This window comes from Scomber scombrus, chromosome 2 (genome assembly GCF_963691925.1).
Source record: "Scomber scombrus chromosome 2, fScoSco1.1, whole genome shotgun sequence".
NCBI classification, from domain to species: Eukaryota; Metazoa; Chordata; class Actinopteri; order Scombriformes; family Scombridae; genus Scomber; species Scomber scombrus.
In genome coordinates, this window is record NC_084971.1 from 28,032,026 (window position 1) to 28,055,230 (window position 23,205).

General features: G+C 40.2%; 1 protein-coding gene across 1 annotated transcript; it reads right to left on the minus strand.

Annotated features, from left to right (window-relative positions):
- Positions 1–2,754: 2,754 nt before the first annotated feature.
- Positions 2,755–13,564, minus strand: LOC133990843 (beta-1,3-N-acetylglucosaminyltransferase lunatic fringe-like). Its single transcript, XM_062429253.1, has 8 exons — positions 13,235–13,564; positions 8,237–8,285; positions 7,719–7,821; positions 7,477–7,630; positions 7,244–7,329; positions 6,989–7,148; positions 6,782–6,867; positions 2,755–5,346 (listed from the first exon to the last, which is right to left on the minus strand). Exons 1-8 carry the CDS (start codon positions 13,505–13,507, stop codon positions 5,280–5,282), a joined length of 978 nt encoding a protein of 325 aa, XP_062285237.1. The 5' UTR covers positions 13,508–13,564; the 3' UTR covers positions 2,755–5,279.
- Positions 13,565–23,205: the final 9,641 nt, after the last annotated feature.

Here is a 23,205-nt window from a genome sequence, read left to right on the forward strand (position 1 = left end):
TCCATTAATCTTTAATTATGGCTTGATTTTTTCCCAAAGTGTTAAACAATGATGAATGCATTCAATGTGATGTTTATGGTCTATTTTGTTGGTTTCATTTAGATTATTTCTGATACATACTCATATTTACAGCAGCTTTAACAGAATCCTTAACTTTGTAGAAGAAATCAAGGTAATCAGTCAAACACAGTATGAGTTACACGTTGAAATAACTTAACTTCCAAGCTCTGGATATTACATTTTAATTATACAAAGAAAAGTCCAACAAGATCAAGTTAACATTTTTTGTTCATAGACAGATACTAAATTATAGTCAAACAAACATTGAGCACACCTGAAAGAGCTCCTTTTTGTGAATGTTCTCTATATATGTATCAGAACATGTTTTCTTCTATGAAATACTGTTAGTGAGTCAGTGAATCGATGCGGTTTTAGCTCCCAGATTTGGAGATGTGACACAGAGACTTCACATTATCCCTTCATGCCACACTGGACTACACACGTCAAGTGTTTATTATCACCATCTAGTGGCCGTATCGTGCAGGTGCCCCATCCAAAATCTGAGATCTGCATCCAACCTTCTGTAATCTGATAGGAATGTTTCAGACTTTCTGTGCAGTACTACATCTGATCAAGATCAGTGTAGTGATGAATAAGAGGTTCCAGGTGCTGCAGGTTACTGCCAACATTATGTTCATATTTCCTCTGTTAGACCACAATCACATAGTCATGGTGTTGGGAAACAGTTGTAGTAACTCTGATGATCTAGCCAACAGCATTTGACATCCAGCAACACAGAAGTGAACAACAGCTAGAACGCCAAATCTGCGACATTATAAGACATTTATGGTACGTTTGTGAATCTGAGCGGCGCCTCAAGTCTGGGAGCTGTGCAGTCATATTAAGTTTTTGCACTGACATCATATTGCCTTTCAGATATGTTGGCCTAAAGCATGTATTATGACTGGAGTGCTTTCACAACTTCAAGAAAAGTCACACACTTTTGCAAAAGAGCTAAATTTGCAACATATTAATGTAATAATATGTTTAATGTAATCTTTGATACAGCTGTCAAAACCACATCATCTGTTAATGATGTACCGCGCCCTTCGTGTGGTTTAAGGGCAGTGGAGACAAAATTGTATGTGACTCAAACATGCCTCCATGACAGCCGCTGTCTGGAGAGAAAATGAGCTCAATAAAAAAAAGATGTTCAGCCACAGAAACTCTTGAGATTGTTAACAGGGTTTCTGAGTCCACGAGTCAGCAAACGAAGCTTTCCCCCCCGAGGTAATCATGCCTGTCATGCTATTTATAGTGACGATAACCTACTTTTGAAACAAATTAGGAAAAAAAAAAGAGGTCAGGTGGCTGCACAACGTATGAGCCGTAATTAGTTTAGTTTATTGTTGAAAGGATAAAAAAAAAAAAAAGACAAATTGAAATATAGATCTCGAACTCAAGCACTTTTTGGTTTATTTTATGTGAAATCTGAGCGTATTTTTATAGTACAAAATATCAAACTTTGCTATGATTGAACAATAGAGTCCAGGATTTGTTTCCATCATCTCCCCTGCTGTTTTCACAGTCCGCCAAACATAGCAAAGATTTATGACCCATTAATAAAAGGTTTGAAAGACATTTGTTGAACACCCATCATGTCATTGTTTGTTTTACTTACTTTAGTTCAGTATTTTTCCATCTGTTCTATTTAATTAGGGTATTTTATCAGTTGTCTACACTTACTGGCTTTCAATAGTATTTAATTAATTAATGTTATTCCATTGAATTGTTTTATTTTGGTTTTCACACATGAAGCACTGTTTTGAAAAGTGATTCCTAAATAAAGTTTGTAATTATTAATTTTTAATGTCTCAGGACAAGCAGACGTTAACTACTTTTACTTCTACTCGAAAGTGTTTTAGAAAAATGTGGAGGGGGACTTTAATGTTAGTTTAACGTTTGAGCTTCACTGTGCAGAATGATGTATGTGCAGAGTTTGACACTAGACGGCAGTTTTCACATTTATCTGCTGAAGGAGGAAAGTTTCTGAAATCTGAGTACCTACAAACATGATTTGTGTCATCATTAGAGATTTGGAGCCAAGTGTGATGTGGAAATGTGAAGCCTCTGGTGCTCATACACCGAGAATAAACTTGTCTGTGAAGTAAGAAACGTATCCACCATTTTGTGGGAAAAAATCACATTAGACACAAATTATTATTCAAAGCACATGAAAACGTCTAAATCTTGCAATATACTGTAGTTGTTTTCACGTTTTTGCAGTAACACACGCAGCCAGCAGGTGTCGCTGTCAGTAGCATTTTGAATCTCTATAGTTTAACTAATTCACCACTGGATAACTGCTTGTTATAAGTGCTCCCCATGGTCCACACAGCCTGAGATCATAGTGGGAGAGAGGCCATGACACACACACAAACACACACACACACACACACACACACACACACACACACACACACACACACACACCGTTTGCTAATCTTTTGGTTCTGCCTTTATCTCTCCAGGGCCTTGTGTATGGCTCGATCAGATAAGAGGACTCCTGTTGTTTTAGTGTGTGTGTGTGTGTGTGGGCGGTGGAATTCTGTGGGCTTACGGGTACAGAGGAGGGGTCTGCGGACAGGAACCAACGGCTCATAAACAAGGTCAGAGGTGAGAGGTCAGAGCGGTGTTCCTCGCAACACAAAATCTCACACACACGTCCAAATATTTGTTTTTATTAACTTCGACCATAATCTCTACATACAGTCCAGATACTGGAGAGAGCATGTCTGCTTTAGAAGCAACAGTTCATCATATACATTCTTTCTTTTTTATTTAAAGGGACAGAATTTAACTAAATAACTTTCATTAAATTGCCGCACCGTTGTTGCTTTCAATGCACAGAATAGAAGACGACCCAACATGAGTCATTTCTCAATAAAACCTCAGAGGGGATATCTTTGTTAGACTGCATTTTAAAAGCAGTCTAACATCATAAAAAATCATAATTTTAATCAACACATTTAAATGGACACAGACAGATGATGTCCACCATTTATGAAGAGTATTTTCACTGGATGAGTTTGGGATATGACGTCTGTTGTCCATATAGAGTTTTAAAAAGAGACTGTTTGAAATTTTGGGATATTTTTTCATACAGAAAGTTTGATGAGAAGATAGATTCCACTCTCATGTCTGTACGGCAAATATAAAGCTATAGCAAGCAGCTGGTTAGCTTAGCACAAAGACTTGAAATAGGGGTAAACAGCTAGCCAGACGCTGTCCAAAGTAACAAAATTCACAAACCAGTACCTCTAAAATGTATTAATTAACACTTTATATCTTTTTGGTTAATTTGTACCCAAACTCAAGTGTAAAAATTATAATTTGTGGTTTTACAGGAGTTACTTTGGAAGGAGCTATGCTAGCCGTTTCCAGTCTTTGCCGCTGCTGGCTGAACCTTCACATTTATCGCAGAGACATTAAAAAGTGGCATCAATCTAATTATCTAACCCTTAGCAATAGTATCAAACAAGAGTATTTCCCAAACTATTCCTTATTATCATATGATGAATTGCAAACAGCACAAACAAAAGCGCTCAGTCATGATAATAAACTTCAGGGAGAAGATAATACTTCAGATGTGGAGTCTGGATTATTTTCCTCTGAGTCCTGCATGATCCTTTCTTCTGCTTTTCTAAAGTGGCGCAGCGACAGTAAACCCGATCAAATATTCACGTACATTCAGATAAATGATCTTTCACAGCTAAAGAAGTGGAGAGGGAAGAGTGGGAATGTGTGAGGATATCTATCTTCATATAGGGCCTCTGGTAAAAAAAAAAATAATCTGCTTAATTTAGGGTAATTCTGGTTGATTATTACTTGGGTCTTATTTTGATAGTTTTGGCCATCATATCGCTCTTTAATAATAACACTACCCTCACCAAGTTCATTGCTAAGATCTGGGAATGCAGCAACATCACTAAAGAGACATTATTTAGGAGGAAGTCACTGAAACACTCAGATCATACAGATTTTAAACAAACTCCCAAATTAGCTGCACTTACTTAAAAAACAAAGGCGAACAGTAGGTTTCTACTTGTTTACAGATGACTTCCTGCTTTAGCTTTGGCCAACATGCTTACTGCAGTTTTATGCAAGAGTCTTCCTGTCCGGTGATGGATAATTTAAGACATTTCATGTTGGCTTATTCCCAACCTGTTTTATTATCTTGTGTTTCTTGCCTTGTCAGATGTTGGTGTGTTATCTTAACTCATAAAAATTAAAGTAATAAACAAGATAATGATAATAAACCAGTATTATCATTTATGCCTCAACATTACATGCTAACGTTAAGCCCCACCGACAGCTGAACCAGAGGTAATAAAAGAGAACTGAAACTGATGGATGCTGAGCTTGTTGAGAGGCAGGTCTGACAGGCTCAGATCTAAATTTAGAGCCGAAATGTCCTAACATGGCCACCGCGCAGAGGATAACGGGCCTGGATTAAGCTCAAAAAGAACAAGTTCATAAGACACATCGCCTGACCATATTAGAAGGCAAAAGTGTTTACAGCTGTTCTGAACAACCACTCTCAGAGTCAGGGTGGCATCGTAGAGGAGGGCGAGACACGATAATCGTTTGAAAATGTGGATAATGGTGCACACTTTCAGACGGTCTCTCCTGGGAAGCATTCATTGTGTTAAGAATGAAAATAAAGCAGAGCTGGAAAGAGAAGTGGGTGTGAATATTTGTTGGTTTCAGAAAGATTTGGAAATTATTGGACACAGGCCCCTCCAGTTCTGATGTTTTCCAGCCATCTGAAAGTCACTTCTGGTTAAGCAAACTGATCCTTTAAACCCTTTTGATTTAAGTAACACCCTAAGGCTAACATTTCAATGTTCTTGCCCCACAGGATCTCAAAGGAGCAAAGTTATTTCTCCATTTTTTCACAAATCCAAGAATTTGGACTTTTTTCAGTCTTCTTTTGTTGTGGTTTTGTGGCCTTTCGACAACCCAGCAACAGTTCGTGGGGTCAGAGGTCGGGTGTCAAACAAATAAAATGGTATTCCTTGATAAAAGTCAGACTGAAGAAAACGTCCAAATGTTTCAGATATTCTTCAGCGCTGGGGAGTCAGAGGAGAGCAGAAGTGGGACTCCTCAATGATTTCTTCTTCTTCCAACAAAGAAAATCAAGTTTTTAGTCAGACATTTACTTGCTCTCCTCTCTCAGACCGTCCCTCCCTCCCTCCATCTGTGTCTCTGGATGGGTGTTAAAGTCGCCGGGGGTTCGGGCACCAAGGAGTGTCTGGGTACAACAGACAATGCACAGACCTGAACCTGAGAAAGAGAGGGAAATGAGCGTCACAATGCCTGGAAGCCGCCAACTGGGGATTTCGAAATAAGACTGTGAATACAATTAGTCGTGTGCTCACATTCATACACACACAATGAACAAAGCCAGGAAACTTGTCATAATAGTAAAACATACACAACATGAAGAACTTACATAAAGACCAATTGTAATACACACGTTTTAAAACTAAAGCGTGTCCTGCAGCTGTATAAGACTGTGACAGAACTATATAAAAATACAATACACTGTATGTGTTGCTGATTGTTTGAAGAGATATTTTATTTTTCTTTTGTTATCCTGCCACCCCTCCACAGGCTTGCCGTCGCCTGCCTGTGCTCCACACACACACACACACACACACACACACACACACACACACACACACACACACACACACACACACACACACACACACACACACACACACACACACACACCAACTGTCTATTGACGAAGAAATAACCACAGTTGGACCATTTCAGTACACAATGATAAAATGACTGACTAGAAAATCAAGAATTAAGAGACGGACAGCGAGAAGAAAAAGAGTGAATGGGGCAAAATAAATACGCATATAAAAAAATAAAACTGTTCTTAATGTTTGGAAGATTTAAGTAAATAGTTTGGACTAGGCCTGTCACGATGTCGAACTTTCACTACATGATTATTTTGGTCACAAGAATTCACAGAAAATGATATTATTGTGATATTTATAGAATATCTGTTTAAAAACTTTGTTTAGTGTGTGTTTTTTGTCTTTCCTGGCAAAAGAATTATACTCAAAATACAAGTGCAGGGAAGTGGAGAGTTTTTGTAACCATAACCATACAAAAAGAACAATCACTTCATGGATAGTGAAAAGCCAACCAGATGAACTGATAGACAAAACATACAAATGGTGTGTGTGTGTGTGTGTGTGTGTGTGTGTGTGTGTGTGTGTGTGTGTGTGTGTGTGTGTGTGTGTGTGTGTGTGTGTTTGTGTGTTTGTGTGTGAGGGAGACAAAGACCCCGAAATTATTAATTAATCAGTATTCTCATATGTAAATTATTAACATTATATAAATATTTCATTTTTTAAACATTACAGTTATCATCAATACTAATATATTGTGTCTATTCCAAAGTCTGTAAACCACAGTTGGAAATAAACAAGGACACCAGATGTTGTAATGTTTTCTGTGCTGGTGTTGAGAGGCACTAAGTTGGGTCAATAAATATACTAAAAACTTTACCGACAGCTGCTGCAAAGTCCATTTCTGTCTTTGTTCATTTAATTTTCTGCTCTTTGAAGTCATCATATCATTATGTTTATAATGGATGTTTTACTTTTGGATGTTCTTTCTGTTCTTTTTGTTGCAGAAACAAAATGACTCGATTCTACACACAGTCATGCACTGATATACACTGATTACATTTTACCTTGTAGGATCTTCAGTTATAGAAAATGGTCCTTTCAGGTTGACTGTGTTTCTGCTGTTGTCCACAGTGCCGTAGCTCAGAGTCACCTGATCAAAAAAAAAAAACATGTGCAAAGTCATTTAGAGAGTTTTAATGTTCATAGAGGCTGATATCATAATTGCTGTGTTGTTATGTCCATCATGTTTGTGTCAGTTTGTGTTTGTCTACCTGGTTGCGTACGTCTGACACCAGTCCCAGGTTCTCCAGGTGAGAGTGGAACAACGCTGAGCGGATGAGGCTCACACCGAGCAGCGCTTCGACGATGTAACCGACTGTGCAGTCGTCAGGGAGGCGGATGTGTTCAGCTGTCGCCATGAAAGTACCGTCACTAGAAAGACAGAGTGGAAGAGGAGATGTGATGATAAAGCTGTAAAAAAAAAACAACAACAACAACCTCATATTTTTCTTAAAGTGAGGATCTACCTGGCCCAGGGTTTCATCTTGAGAGCGAGGCCACGGCTCAGACAGAAGCCCGCTCCTCCTGTGGCGAACCAGAAACGCACCTGCTTCTGCACACAAACACACGTACAGACAACATGAATGACACAACAGTCGTCTAAGCCGTTAAAGACGTACGCATCCATCGCTACATGAGTGGAACGTACAGTATTTAAATTATAAAGGTGTTCGGTTGTGAGGTGGATCATCAAGTTTACCATTTCAGCAGTGCCGAGCCTCTCTGTGGCCTCTATCGGTCGCTCGAGGCTGGGCCGGCCGATGTAAACATCCTGCGCGTGACTGAACTGAGACAAGAGTTTCAGGAGGGAGCCGACGTTCACGTAGTTATCATCGTCGACGTGACAAAACCACCTGCAACACATGACGTAGGCTGTTAACGAACAGCTCTCTCTGTGCATTTATGATTGTATGTGCATGGCATGTGTCTACTATATCTTACTTTTTGCCAGAGTTTACAAAAGTGTCGTATTCCACAGCCATTTTACAGGAGAGAGCCTGACGATTGTGTGCCGCTGAACAGTTGGTGTTGATCAGATGAGCTCCTGATAATAAGAAACAGAAATCAGCAACAAAGCATGACTCAGGGAAAAAGGAGAGGAAGATGTGCATTTAACGAGGCAATTTTGACCAAATATTAGCTTTAGAGGCAGCTGTTTGAAACGACTGCTTGAAAACAACCTAATAAATGTCCTGATTGCACATTTTTCTGCACAATGTGTTTGATAGTGAAAAGAATACCTCATTGAAAGTAAAACAATTCCATGAATAAGATGAGGAAAAGGCCTGCTGATTAAACTGGACTGACTTCCTGCACTTCATGGAAACCCAGTATTGCCCAGTCAGCAGCCTGGTTCCTGCTTTCCTGCCACTTAGGCTGCAGATAACATGGCAGCAACTCAGCGAAACTGCTCTATGTGTGTGTGTGTGTGTGTGTGTGTGTGTGTGTGTACAACTCACCCATCCTCTTCCTCAGCTTTTCGTCCTCTCCATCAGTAAACACATACGTCTGTGGAGAAAAAAAGCACACACACACACACAGGGGTGATGTTATTCCAGCACCTTTTACTGACCAGCATGGAAACAAAAGCACACAAACACAGAAGCCTGCAGTGCTCCACCGTCACGGTTCACGGATGATAGCATCAGGTGAAGCTCCATGTGTTTCCTTGGTCACACACACGCTGACACCAAAAAACACAACAGCAGCAGGCGGTGCTGATACTGGACGAAGGCCAGGATAAAAAGGTAAGCCACTCGTCTATCAGCAGCAGAGCAGCTGGCAGCAACCCCGTGGTGTGTGTGTGTCTATATGGGCGTTTATGTGACGAATGACGGGGTTGAGGGTCGCCGCGCACTCAGGAAGCCAGGCAGACCCCTCAACTTTCCACAGGAAGTTAACACACACTGTGGGTGCACACAGAGTGCAGTCTGTAAATAGTCTGCTGTGTATTCCAGGACAAAAGATTTGAAATGAAACAATGAAGACAAAGTGAAACTGCTGATTCCCAGCTACACCTTGAAGCTGTTTACATCTACGTCGCGTGAGAATTGAAGTGCTTGTAGTCCTTCGGCACAATGATACTAAACTTACAGTATAGACAAGGTATCCAAAGAGTTTCTACGGCTAAACAGTCCAACATTCTTGTCTATCAGAGTCCTGTAACCTCAATCCAACTGAGAAGCTGTCCTGTAGATACCAAACTGAACAATTTGCAGGCCAGCAGCCATGCTAGCAGCTCTGTGAGGCTGCACTCAGTCATAGTGGTGATTTGAGCAAAATGCTAACTTCAGCATGCTACGCTACACATAACAACAATGCTAAAATGATGATGTTTAGCAGGCATAATGTTTACCATGTTCACCATCTTAATTCAGCCTTTTAGCATGCAGATATTTGCTAATTAACAATAAAAACAACGACCACAGTATTGACAAGTTGAAATTTAGACCTGATTGTGGCGCTAGATGAAAATTAAAGTGATGACATCCTCATGGGGGCATGAACATACGGACCTAATGTCATGGCAATCTGTCCAAACCATGTCGAAATTAGAGCTTCAAAGGTTGGTAGATGCATTTCAAAAATAAAAATCATTTTGATCATCAAATAATCGTTTTAGTCTCTTTTTTTAAAGAAAATGCCAAACTTTGCTAGTTCCAAATCAAATTGACTGTTAGGATTTTATGGTTTTCTTTATGTTATGTGTTGTTAAATTGAATGTCTTTGGGTTTTGGACTTTTGGTCGGACAAAACATTTTTGGGATTTTTGACTATTTTCAGAGTCGATTGCAAAGGATTGATTCAAGTTTATGTTAACTTGTCCAATTACTTCAGGCCATTCTATCTAAAATACTGATATTTAACATCCTTAGTTGAGTTCAAAGTGAACAACGAACTGCAACGATTATTCGATCAATCAATGTGAATATTTTCAAGTTTGTTTAGTGTTATGTGGTAATAATATCAAAACACTTAAGGTTGCATCTTGGGCTTTGGGAAACAGTGATCATCATTTTTCATCTTTCAACAGATTTATCGATAATGAAAATGATGGTTAGTCGCAGCCCTAAAGTGAACATGTATGACACCAGATCACAGGGTTGGTTAACTAAATGATCTCACATAAAATGAACTGGGTGAGACTGGTTTCCAGTGCAATGCACCTCAATGCTGAAGGAATGAACTGCAAAACAAACTTAAGCAAAAGACACTCATTACTTTGAAGGACTTTAATCTTCCTCTTGAAGGTAATTTTAATAGTATTGATGACAGTGTTAATTAGTGTGTGCGTGTGTGTGTGTGTGCAGCTGCCTTATGTTAATGACGTGTCTTCTGGTGATTCATTTTCTTCTCATGGCTCACTCTTGGAATAGATTTTGATCTCAATGAGGTTTCCTGATTAAATAAAGCTTAACAAACTAATTACTCTCTGTCTCCTTTAATTGGAGCAATGCATCAAACTGAAAGGTGAGAGTCAGTACTTGAAGATCATTGTTTAATTTTTACATCCAATGCGCTGTAATACAATAAAAAATAAATACTCTGTCTGCCTCAGAGGAAGCACCACTCTCACAAGCTTCCACTTTGTAACCCGCCTGCCATGCAGTACAAATTCAATAATAAATCTTTGGTCCAAGTACTGTATGATCACATCACTGCCTGTGGTCAAGTAGGGAGAAAGAAAGACTGAAAAAAAGGGAGAGAGTCCAGCCAGCTGTGAGTTTTTGTCAAGTCTTTTTTTTTTCTCTGAACTCTTAAGCCCCTCGAGAGCAGTCAGCTTCTGTGTCTGTGTGAGTGTCTGTGTGATAGCAGCGTATGCTTGAGTCACACTGGGAGAGCTTGGGGGAGGGTGCGTTTTCATGGGGTGGGGGGGGGGCGTTTTAAGGGGGGGGGGGTTGTGGGTCGGTGGTTCGCCAGGAGTGGGGCTTTATAGCACAGGAAACAGCGGCAACAACAACAACCACCACTGAAGCAGGAGAAAGTGGTGCGTGTGTGTGTGTGTGTTTACTGTTGCGATCAGACACATTTTAAACTTCCCATGAGAAAACTGGTGAGTTCCCAGGGTATTTGTGTGTTTGAGAAGGTAACACTTTGTGTGCATGTGGCTTTGTGTGTGTGTGTGTGTGTGTGTGTGTGTGTGTGTGTGTGTGTGTGTGTGTGTGTGTGTGTGTGTGTGTAGGTGCATGCTGCTGTCTTTCCCATTACTCAGCAGTCTTTAAGTATAAAGGTGTGTCTGGGAAACAGGTAGAGTTACACATACCTGACCGTGAGAGCAGAAGCAGGAATTCGTCAGACATGTACTCACCAGCTGATCTCCCCTACATGAGTTTTATTTACATGTCAACAGACTGAGACGAGGCATGAACGAGCCCCTCTAAACACAGAGGGGTTAAATGGAAATCAGAACGACCGCCGTACGATCCACACTAACGTCTGCATTCGATTATGAGCTTTGAAGCCGCTGGGTGCAGTTTGCCGCAGTCCCATGGGTTTTATAGCAGCAGATTCATCCTTGACTCACTCGCCATTGTGATTCAGAGCTAAAAGCTTCCCCATTAATTCCATTTGATCTCAAACGTTTATCTGTGAGGCTGTGTGACTGCAGCTCCTCCTGTACCGACATCTCCACGTCAAACCCAGGAGTCGTGTTGTAACTCTTTCGGATCACAGGACTGCTGGTCTAATCCTGGACTTGTAAAGACAGTTTCTAACATGATCAGTGGTGGAAGAAGAAGTCTTAAGAATTACTCAAGTAGCATAAAAAAAATACTAAAATGCTGATTAAAAACTGAAATATGAGCGATTACATGTACATGTGACTGTACTTGTACACTGTTAAAGTCTCAGTCTAAAGCATGGCCCCTTTTTTGGTTTAGATTGAGCCTTAAGGGTTAGGAAGCATTTGAATGTTGTACTTGATCCAGGTGGAAGATACTTTTAACTCCTTTTACTGAAGATACCAAATATTTTCCAGTTGCAGCTTCTCAAATGAGAGGATTTGATGCATTTCTCTCTCATACATGATGCTAAACTGCACATCTTTTGGTTTTGGACTGCTGAAGAAGTTACCTTTAGCTATGGGAACAGGCATTATTCAATAATTACTGACATTTTACAGTTCTAATAAAAGCTTTAGCCTCAAAGTAACTACTAAATAGACTATGGCTGTAACAATTAGTCAATTAATTGATTAGATTAATGGTTTCAGCTATTTTGCTAACAACATGCTGGTTTTAAGCTTCTCAAATGTAAAGATATTCTGCTTTTGTCTGTCATATCTGATAGTAAACTGATTGTACTGTTGGTCAGACAAAGTGAGACCACTGAACACTTCACCTTGGACTATGGACTTTAAAAAAAAAGTTTTTATGACAGAAATATGTTGTATGATGTGAAGTTGCAGCCCTAATAAGCACATATGTTACCTAATTGTAGTTCACTCTTAAATGCACATTAAAACTATACTTGAGTAAATACTTTTTTTTTTTTACTCTCCACCTAAAACAGAGCACTACAGAGCACTTTGACATTAAACTTTCTCCACTTCCTCTATTCAAAGCCATGACATCTTAGTTTTATGATGTTTGAATCAGGTTTTATGATCCAGACTCAGTCCCTGCATGTTGCTGACAGTCTGAACTACAACTGAACAATTGTTCTCTTGTATTGGCAGCCTTGAAACAAATCTGCATCTCATTGAGACTCCCTGATGAGCCCTGTAGTCCTTCCTCCTCGTGTCCCTTTGCTTGGATTAGGTCAACACATTAGCAGCAGAGTGGTCGGCCTGTTGGGCTTTAGATCTCCCACTCATGCATTACAAAGGCCTCTATCTCTGGTTCACAATGCACTGGCAGGCTGGATCAAAGAGCCAACGGACCCAGTCACATTTCACAGGGTTTATAACTTGCAATGGCAGCAGGAGAGGAAGGAAACAGGGTGAAGGTCTGGTCTGGATGACACTAATAAATATAAATAATCTTGATTTTAATTACTTCCCTTTATGTTGGATCTGACTTTGGCAACAAGACATGTGTATGATGAATAGCCTACTACTGATAAACTGTTTATTATTCAGCTGATAAATCACATTAACAGGATCTCAACTGGTGTGTGCATGTTTGGTAGAGAGCTGACAGTCAGGAGAAAGGAGGACCAACAGGTAAAATAAAGTGTGAGTGAGTTCAAAGTCATTTCTAGTATGTATCACCTGTAGTGTGGCACAAAATAACATAACCCATTATAAAAGCCATAAAACATTTGGACCTGTATTAAGAGTCAAGATTAAAGCATGCATTAGTCTAACCTTCTCAGGTTTCTTATAGCTTCAAATTAATTAATGCACCTCGTTCTTCCATAAATCACATATGACTCAAATTGCATTTTGCGCCTGATTTTCATGCAGAAACTCAACTTATTTCATATATCAGGTGTCTTTTTATTATTCCTTGACTCACCTGTTGCATGTTTCTGGAGATCCATGTGTCCATCAGGAGCTCCAGCCTCTGTCTGTGGTACCTCCCGGTGGTTTTCACCGCTATGAACAGGTCACCCGGGGTGAGATGTTCAACAGGACCGGGCGGGGAGCTTCTCCGCGGGGGTCCGCTCATCGCTCTCCTCTCCCGGGTCAGCTTCTTGAAATACGCCGAGAAAACTTTACCGCTCGCCCTTACAGCAGGAAGCTCCTCCGGGTCTCCGCTGCTCGGGTGTCCGACAGTGACGACCAACATCCCGGCCACAAGCAGACAGGTGACGGCGGCGACGGCGGCTCGGGGTCCCGCTGCTGAGCTGGAGATGCTTTTTGACACTCCGGCGGGTTTCCACATTGTGACTGTGGATGATTTTACAGCTTCATTCGTAAACAGAAAAGGTCTCTCCAGTTCACCACAACTCCACAGAGCAGACTTTGAGTCCAGATGCACTGTCTCTGTTCTCCTCCAGTGGATGAACTCAGGCTGTGGGACTCTAGTGAAGTTATAAACTCCTCCAGTGGGTGGAGCGGCGCAGTGCTGATCCAATGGCCGGTTTGAGCGCTCACTGTGGGCGGGGATAACCAGCAAAATGATGGCGGGGGTCTGTGGCTGAACATCCACATGGCAGCTTGAAATACTGGCTGCACTTTAAAAAAAACAAGCATGAAGGAAAACTTAAAGGATAAGGTCAAAGATTTTCTATAATGTCAAAAAAGAAAATCTCTGAGCCAAATGCCAAGAGCCAAATCAATAATGATGACTGTACTGTGTGTGTGTGTGTGTGTGTGTATCCAAAGTCTGATATATTCCTCTGTACCATAGACCCCCATTGATGTCCAGAAACTGTTGCAATGGGTGACATGTTCCTTCATGTCCTTCATGACTACTTTAGTCTGTTTAGGAACGGCTCAAAAGATTAATAATTTCTGAGAATTTCCGGGCAGAGTCATGCTCTCCTGAGAGTTACAATGTTATCATTGTTATTACTCTTTGGGGCCGTTTCCAAACAAACTACTGAAACCACTGCTTTCAGGGTGAAGACACATGTCAGTTCAGTAGGTTTTGGGCAATAATGAAGGTCTACCACCAAGGCTGCATTGGTACCCCCAGGGGCCCCTGGGTACTGAAACTCATGTCCCCCAACAACCTTTATTTTATTTTTATTGGATAACGCTGCTGTTGGGTGGAAACCTTTTAAGTCATATTTTAACTCACATTTATTTTGTTTTGGACATACTGTGTTTCTGACAGAGAATTATCAACATAAAGAGAATGGGTCAAGCCAAGAGAAAAAAAAACACTTTTTTTTACTCAAGGGCCCCTGGGATTCAGCCATGTCTGCAGCACATAGGAACACATTTCAATAATAAACCAGATGAGTCTGGGACTTTTCTCTCCCCTTTCTGTCAGTGAGGGTAAATACAAAAACACTGTCAACACATGCTTGCATGCACATGCCTACTCCATCACTATTCTTGCAGCTGTAAAACAGTGGATAAAATGACTCATTTTTACTAACAGAATTTGATTCATTAAGTCTAATAACATTTGGAACGTGTAGAAGAGCTGCACAATTAGATCATTTAATCCTCATTTAAGTTAACAGAGAGCCAAGCAAGTCTCTAGCACGCTCTGTCCCATAGAGCATGTGCAGTAAGCATTCATGTGGGAATGTCAAACATGACATCGGATTTCAAAACTGAGTATATTGTGAAATACAGAGAGATTTATCTGGTGCTGATAGGCTTAATCAACGTCTCCGGTTAAAAAATGAAAAATTAGCAGTGGTGAATCAAAAGGTCAACACCAGAAAAATGGTTCTTAAAGGCAACCCTGGGGTCATATCATTTTATGCTGCACTACTCACAGCCTTGCTAATGATTCTAGGAATAAAACGTGACCGTTATAGCAGGTTTTTTCTTCATGAAGACTAATGCACATCATAAATCAGGGTGTTACAGGCATTTTCCAAGATGAAAGCAACCAGTTTGAGAGCAACGTGCCTGGAGATCCTCTGTGTGGAAGCCTGGCGGGTCATTCTTCAAGAGGACAGATGTTGAAGAAGACCGTGACATCGGAGTGTGTGTAGTGCTGCCAACGCCACACACACACACACACACACACACACACACACACACACACACACACACACACACATAGACGTGCCAAAGAGCCATGCAGGTTGCCAGATCCACCAACCATCTGAGGAATGCTTCCTCTCTAATAATGTGCGGTTTGTCTGTGCTGCATATCTGTGCTGATCCTTCAAGCAACATAAGGATACTGTTACATTTTGAGAAAATATACAAATGCCACACCAAGACTAAAAGTTAATTTAGGTCAACTTTAGACAGAAAAATTAGAAAGTGCTGCAAAGTATGATGAGAATATTAAAGGCTCATCATGGAAAAAACAGAGCACAAGCACACATAACAGAAAACTGGTGCATGAGACTGAATATGAAGAGGACATATCTACTGTTATGAATTGTATGTCTATTATCTATGTTAAACATGGTCAAAGGTCCAAAACATATGAGTGGAACATATATAAAAATGCTCCCTGAAAATCAAAAGCCAGGTTTGCTCTGAATGCTCTGTTTGCAAAATAACATCATTACTAAGGTTGTTGCTAAGGTTCGATGGGTTGCTTGTGTTGTCCACATGTACATTTCAGATTAGATTAAGGCTCAAACATGTACAGATGTGTTTGTGAAGTTTTCTTTTTTTTTTTTTTTAAAGAAAAGAACAATAAACATTGTGAAAACCTGTGACAATAGATTGTTTATAGAGTCCAGAAGTATGTCGAGGGGCAGCTTCCAAGAGCCAATCAGAACAGCAGGAGGGGTGCCTTAAAGAGACAGGAGCTAAAATGGCCTATTTCAGAGAGAGGCTGAACTGAGGGGCTACATAAAGAGCCAGTGTAAAGATAAATAAAGTGTTTTTAAATTGCAAATCATGCAAAGTTATTCCAGTAGAGACTCCGAATATGGATATAGACCAGGAAATGTCACCTTTGTTTAATACCTCAAAACAATCCCAACCTAAAGCTCCATATAATAACTTTCAACTGCATCACATGGTCATCATCAGCGGTTGTCATGGTCGTGTTGGAGATGGATTGCTGACATGCAAGCTCCGCAAAAAGCAGACCGTGAATTGGGACTGAGTTGAGTTTATAAAGTCTTGTGTTATGTGTTATGGATGAAATCATCCATTTCCATGACAACTGAGCGGATGATCGTTCCCTGCGAGGTGGACGTTCAGGGTATTCAGCCATGTTAAGTAACATCATAGGGATTATAAAATTCTCACTTCAAAGGGAGCTGTGCACTGTGTAGGGAACAAATGAGCAACAGTTCATCAGTTCGCTGGAGGTTTATCAAGGATGACATAATATTAATATTTGATTCTAATAATCTGTAAATAATCAACATTAAATATTACATAATCGTCTTTAGGAATGACACATCTTGTAAATCAATCTAATGAAAAAAGAGCGACCGTTTTCGAGGCCAAGAATAAACTTTCATGCTCACAATGTTAATCTTCTGTGTACTGTGCTGTATGTAAGCTACTGCTAACGTAATGCACCATACAGTATATAATCCTGCAATTAAATTTACATTCAGCATAGAATCATCAGGCCTAGTTTTCATCCTATGGCTTAAAAAAAGTTAAATGTGTAACCAAGAAATTATTTAACTGATCTTAAACATGCTTCAACTGATTTTTCTCGTCCTCTTGACCTCACTGACATACAGTATATCACCCTATACGTTGATAACATGTCACCAAACATTAGTTTCTTTATTTACACATCTTGCAGATACAGACATAACATTTATTTGGACCATCTGGTGAATATAAGTCCAATATTCACTCCCTTTTAGGTCTGATTTTGCTCTCCACCAACCCCTGAGGGAAATATGTGAATCTTCAGCTGCTAAATTGTCTATTAAGTTCACCAGCTATGTGTTCTGTTGTTTAGTGCTGTGCAGGTTGGCTACAGTGGGTTCATCATAGCCTTTATTTCCTCTGAAAACAGCCATTAAACTTTGTCTGAAAAACCAAAAGCCGGAAGAAAACTGACTAAATACAGAGCTCAAGGGAACAGCAGAGTCAGCTGTCACATAGCATGAAAGCTGTTACATGTAGATAATGGAGATACTAAAATCTTAAAGTGTACTGAAATGGAAAAGTTTTTTGCTGATGTTAAAAAAATGGATAGGCCTATATCTTTCATACATGTGCTGCAAAAGCAAATCCATATTTGCAACATTGATGATAATCATGTGTTCTTTCGAAAATGTTGACTCACACTATCGCACACAATCTAATCATCAGTTAGGCAGCAACATTTAGTCATCCTGTTTTTCACTGAAAAGGAAGAGTTAGATGGTGTCAGATAAGATATCACACTGTTTGAATGTATGCATAAAACTCAACCACTGACGTACAGTTTTCCCCCCTCTTGCGTAGTGTGATGCGATAGCTGCACCCACACACACCAGCAGATTAAAATTTCTTGTATCTTTATCTTTTCAAACTCATTTTGAATTTGAATACAATTTTCATAATTTATCCAACAGTTTGATTTTGGACAAGTTTATTAATAAACTAACATGTATAGTTTAAAGATGAAACACACACATTTAGTCAGTTTTGTATTGTCTGTTACCTTTAAGTTGAACATCTGGCTTCCATCATGTAAAAGATGGACTGATCCATTAAGCACTGGACTATACCAACATCCTGCAACAATAAAGGAGGTTTGTGAATGTTGTTTGTGTACTTTATCAGGTAAACCAGAGAAACCAGCATCCTTTGCTTTGCTGTTGCTGCTGATCCCTCACATCAGTATCAAGGTTGTTAAAATCATCTCATTACACACTGTCTGCCAGCATAATAGTCTGTATCAGCTTGTTCCACTCCCTGAAACTATATGATGTTCACATTCAGTGAAATATTAAACAAAGACTAAATATTTTTATGGTTGCACCATGTTTTTAGAGCAGCTATAATAATAATGCATCAAATGACAGTTTGTAATGTCAGAGGTATTGCTCATCGTGATGAACCTATAGAGCATTATCAGCGACTCTGCAGCTCCCCTCAGCTTTATGGAGCTTTATAACAAATTTCAGTTCATTGCTTATCTGTCTGGATGCAACTTTATTATTTTGGTTCACACTCACACCTCTTATAGCATCATTTGTAGCTGCAGCATGCAGCTGTCCTCTAAGAGAAAGCTCTAAAAAGCCACTTCACACTACCTGCTCAGCACTAAACGGCAAATATACACAGTTAATGACCAGCTGGTGGATACTTAGTGGAGAATTTAGCAGCTAAAGAGCCAGATATTTACCTCAGGAATTGGTAGAGAGCAAAAATAAAGCTAAAAGAGAGTGAATATTGGAGTTACACTCAACAGATGGACAGAAACATGACTACAAAATGAATGATAATGTTGCTCCGTAGCTGCTGGATGTGGAAATAGGCAACAGTTTGCTAACAAGTTCAACATATTGACTTAAAAGATGATGATATGTCAGTGTTTACAGCTAGTTTCTGCTGCCCTCAAGTAGCCAGTCAGACGACACTCAGCGCTGTCCAACCTCTATCTGTGGACGTGTTGATACGATTTTTGTATGCGCAACGAAATGCGATTTTATCAACTGGTATTGCTATCAATGGGTAACCTGGCTAAAAACTGGTTTTCTGACTTTTCTGACAGTTGTGACATCAATCCCAGCTCCGACTTTCAACTTCGGAGGAAAATGGAACGCAGCAATACTGCCTGTTTTTCCAACATTTTGAAACCTAACTTTATATACTTGGCGATTTTTAAATCATTCATTCATTTGGCTGGGTGGTTAGTTACTTTAAAGATGGAGAGCAGGTTGCTTTATTGTTGGTTTGTCTAGCTGCTTACTAAAATTATTCCATTTTTGAGACATCAGTTCAGGTGATGGTCAGATTATTTTGTAAATTTGTGTTTCTGGATTTCTTATCACAGAGGAGGCAGATTTACTGCTTCGCTGCTCTGCAAGACATAGAAACACTGCCGACAATGCAAAGAAACAGACACATATTGAGAAAATCAGCAGGAGAAGAGCAAAACCAGACTTCTCATCTATTTCCTCTCCTCTGTCCATCTTTACCATGAAAACCTCTTTATTCCCCTCCTTCAAAGCTACAAGCAGCTTATTGCCTTTTGCTTTCATCCTGCTGGAGATCATGCAGAGAACAACAGCTGAACCGCACATGCTGTTCACGTTCACACACACATACACACAGTTCCCCTCCTCATGATAGCTTTAATTTCCTCTCAAACCATATCAGTGCGGCCTCAGTGTGAGCCGGAGTTTGTGTGTGTGTGTATCTGGAGAATGTTGCGGTTGTTGAATGGATGTGGATTGAAGCATCTCTAGCTGTGTTAATATATGAGTACTGCTCTCTCTCTCATTTGTCTGTCTGTTTAAGAGCAATATAATGGTTTTCTTTTCTCTCCCCTTCTTTCTTTGTTTTCTCTCTCTTCGCTTTCTTCCCTCATTTTTCAGCTTGTCGTCAATATGTTGCAGGATTCAGAGTGCAAGGTCACAGTTTTCCAAGCCTCAAGTTGGGACTTTTCCCCCTGTTTCCTCTCACTCTCCGAGCTCTTCACGCGCACACAAACAGAAGAAAAACACATTCTTTTGGGCTTTCAGATTGCCTTTAATCTTCACTTTAAATTAATTGAAGATCAACCGCTGCTTAAATGTGGTTATTCCTAGAAATAAAAGGGACTGAAGAACTGTGTGATTGTGAGCCGAAGGAGAACAAACAACAAAGATGATTTCTTCCTTTCTTCTTGCCAGAGCGACGGATCGCTCGCAAACCACATCTAGAGTAGAGGACGATGGAGTGGTGAAGGGGAGGAGGGAGGGAAGGAGCAAGTGAACGGGGAGGAGGGAGGAGGAGGAGGAGGAGGAGGGGGTTAGATATGTCCCAGGTCGCAGTCTGGGACGGAGCTTTGTGGCTATCGTGGCGTCAGTCACGGTGTCAGGGGATTCTGCTCCGCAATGTGATATTGATTAAAGCTTTTCTCTTCCCTGAAAAAAAAGCCCAAGAGGATCAGGAAACAATTCATCTGCTTGTCTGTGTATGCTTGAAAAAAGAACTTAAGACAACTTCAAAGATCTGTCTTTTGAGTTTGCGTGAAAGGTGGCTTTGAAAAATCTGTTTGCTTTGTGGAGGACGAGCAGCTGGTGTTAACAAAAACAACAAATTCTAATGAAGACCTCGAATCTCACTAAAAAAACATCCCAAACTGTGACTGCTGATCTATAAATTGAGTACACAACGCTGAATTAACAACCACGTAGCTTCTCTGGAACATCAGAGGCCCAAAAGTACTAGGTACATCACGTGAAATGGGGCGTTGACAAGTAATAATCCGAATCCGAATTGAGAAGCACGAGAATCACATTTATTCACCGAGCAAAAACAAGGAATTAAATGTGGTCCAGATGTTATCAGAAAGTTCAATAAACATGAGCACTGAACAATAAACACAACAACACAGAGTAAGAAAGGGACAGTAAAGATCCTGAGTAGTGGGGGTGGACTATGGGCGGACATGTTGACATGAGAAATGACATGTGTGTGTGTGCAAAAAAACAGAATATAAATAGCAGGATAAATAACAATGTGAATATGAATATAAATTTGAGTGTAGATAGATGTATGTGTGTGTACAGTTAACAGTGCAGAACAGACAGATAGACAATGGCAGAGTAAAGCCTACCCAGTATGAATTTGAATGAGTTATGGGGGGAGGTGGATTTGGTATATTTGCAGTCTTTTAGTGTCCTTGTTGAAGATAGCTATTGCCGGGTTGATAGCGTGGTTTAGTGATTCTGTTCATGGTTTAGGGTGAAGACCACATGGATGAAAATGCCCGGAGCACGAGTCCCCAGTTGGATTCCCAGCTGGCCAGACCGTTTTGCTGCATGTCATTTCCTCACTCTGTTTCCCCACATTTCCTGTCTGTCCCAACCTTCACTATGAAATAAAAGGCATAAAATGCAATAAAAAAAATCTTTAAAAAAAAAAAAGGAAAGATGGCTATTGCCTGAGGAAATAAAGTGCGGCGGTGGTGAGTGCTATTTGTAGGAATAGTTCAACATTTTGGGATTTGCTTATTTGCTTTCTTTCTTAGACCACATCCATACTGAGCTGTTTTAAAACATTTTCGTGTGAAATGTGTGCATCTGTGCTAGAATTTCCAGGTGGTGGTTACACCAGCTGTTTGTAAGTTCAAATTTAGCCTCATTACAGTGTAAATATTTAGTAAGTGCAGATTTACGCATCACTAAATTAAGACCAGCTGCACCACAAAACTACTTGTCACATAACATAAACCAGGTGGAATAATGTGGAGTTAACATTGGCTTGCTAATATCTCTAAATAATAGACAAAAATGAACTTTTTTGGTTCTTCTGTCCTCATTGCTCTCAGATCTATTTTCTTGTGAGTCTTTGGAGGAGCTTAGGTAGCCTACAGGTCTCTGTGCAGGCATGAGAGGACCAAACCACCTGAGTGTGACTGTAAGACACTGGGACAAACAGCAAACTGTGGGCCAAAACACAGGAGTGCTGCTTAGTCTCTGAAGCAATAATGAAGCAGCTTTATTTAACCTGCAGTGTGCTATATGTACAGTGCTTCATAGGAACTTTGAGATGACAGAGTGCAGAGGATGTAAGGTGGAGGGGTCAGTATGACTTCCTACCCACGGGACCTTCTAATAGGTTAATCCGGCCATGTCAGCTTGTTCCTTATAATCACTGTTAAACCCCGTAGTTACAATTGAAGCTTTAGTGATGATACAATACGACATTAAAGTAATATATTTGATTATAGACTACGGATCAAGAGAGGCAGAGAAGTGGATTATGCTGCAGGAGTGGTTTGTGAAGTTTCTTTGAACGCTGCAACATGCTTTGTTTTGCTGTTTCTTTGCAGCAGCTTTGAATCCAAGCTGCTATAATCTAAATGAAAAAAGAAAGCTGCAAACTCTTCCCATCCGCCTTTCAGATTTAAGGTGTGAAAATGTAATAGTTAAAAGATAAGTGACGTTTTCCTTTCAGATGTACCTTTAGATACTGCACAATAACAGGATGAGGCAGGGTGGATGGGGTCAAAGACAGACACACACTCATCAGGCGGACATGAGTATCATGTTATCGATGGTGGAAAAACCTGCAGAGCCTGTGCGTACGGTGTGTGTGTGTGTGTGTGTGTTAGGGGCAGATTAACTTTAACAGGAAACTGTGTTTTTTTTGGTCTTTGGGACAGCCAATGAGAAACAGACAGATCTTTCATAAAAACAATCTGGAAGGAGCACACAGACTTTCTTTTTTGGCTCGACTCACTTTAAAAAAAGAAGTTTTTCTCTATTTTTACCATCCTGGTCTCTTTTCTAAATTCTCTCCATCCGCTCACTTTTGCTCAGCACATTCATTATTTCATCTTGTGTCTGTTCTTACCACCTCTCTGACTCTATGCCATGGTAGGTACTTTCCACTCAATGAACGGGACGAGGGATGCAGACAACTCTGTGTATGTGTGCATGCCAAAAGTTTCCCTGTCCGCTACTTGTGTTTCAAATCATCGCTGCTTTCATACTGCAATGCAATTAAAACCACATTAAAAAAGAAATATGTGTGTGTTTTTAATCTATCTGAGACCTTCTGTTTCTTCTCCCAAATAAATAAACCTTCAGACAAGAGAAATTTCCTTTCACTAAAAGGGATGTTTGACAATTTCCAGTACATCTGTGGGGGTATTTGTGTGTGTGTGTTTGTGTGTGTGTGTGTGTGTGTGTGTGTGTGTGTGTGTGTGTGTGTGTGTGTGTGTGTCTGTGTGTGTGTGTGTGTGTGGCTACGAGAAGTCTTGTCATCTTAACCAGGATT

Coding starts and splice junctions, on each gene's coding strand:
- LOC133990843 (XM_062429253.1), bottom strand. CDS start 13,507: ATGTTGGTCGTCACTGTCGGACACCCGAGCAGCGGAGACCCGGAGGAG. Junction 8,286..13,234: donor TCTCCAGAAACATGCAACAG/GTGAGTCAAGGA, acceptor TTTTCTCCACAG/ACGTATGTGTTTACTGATGG. Junction 5,347..6,781: donor ATAACTGAAGATCCTACAAG/GTAAAATGTAAT, acceptor TCTCTTTCTCAG/GTTCAGGTCTGTGCATTGTC.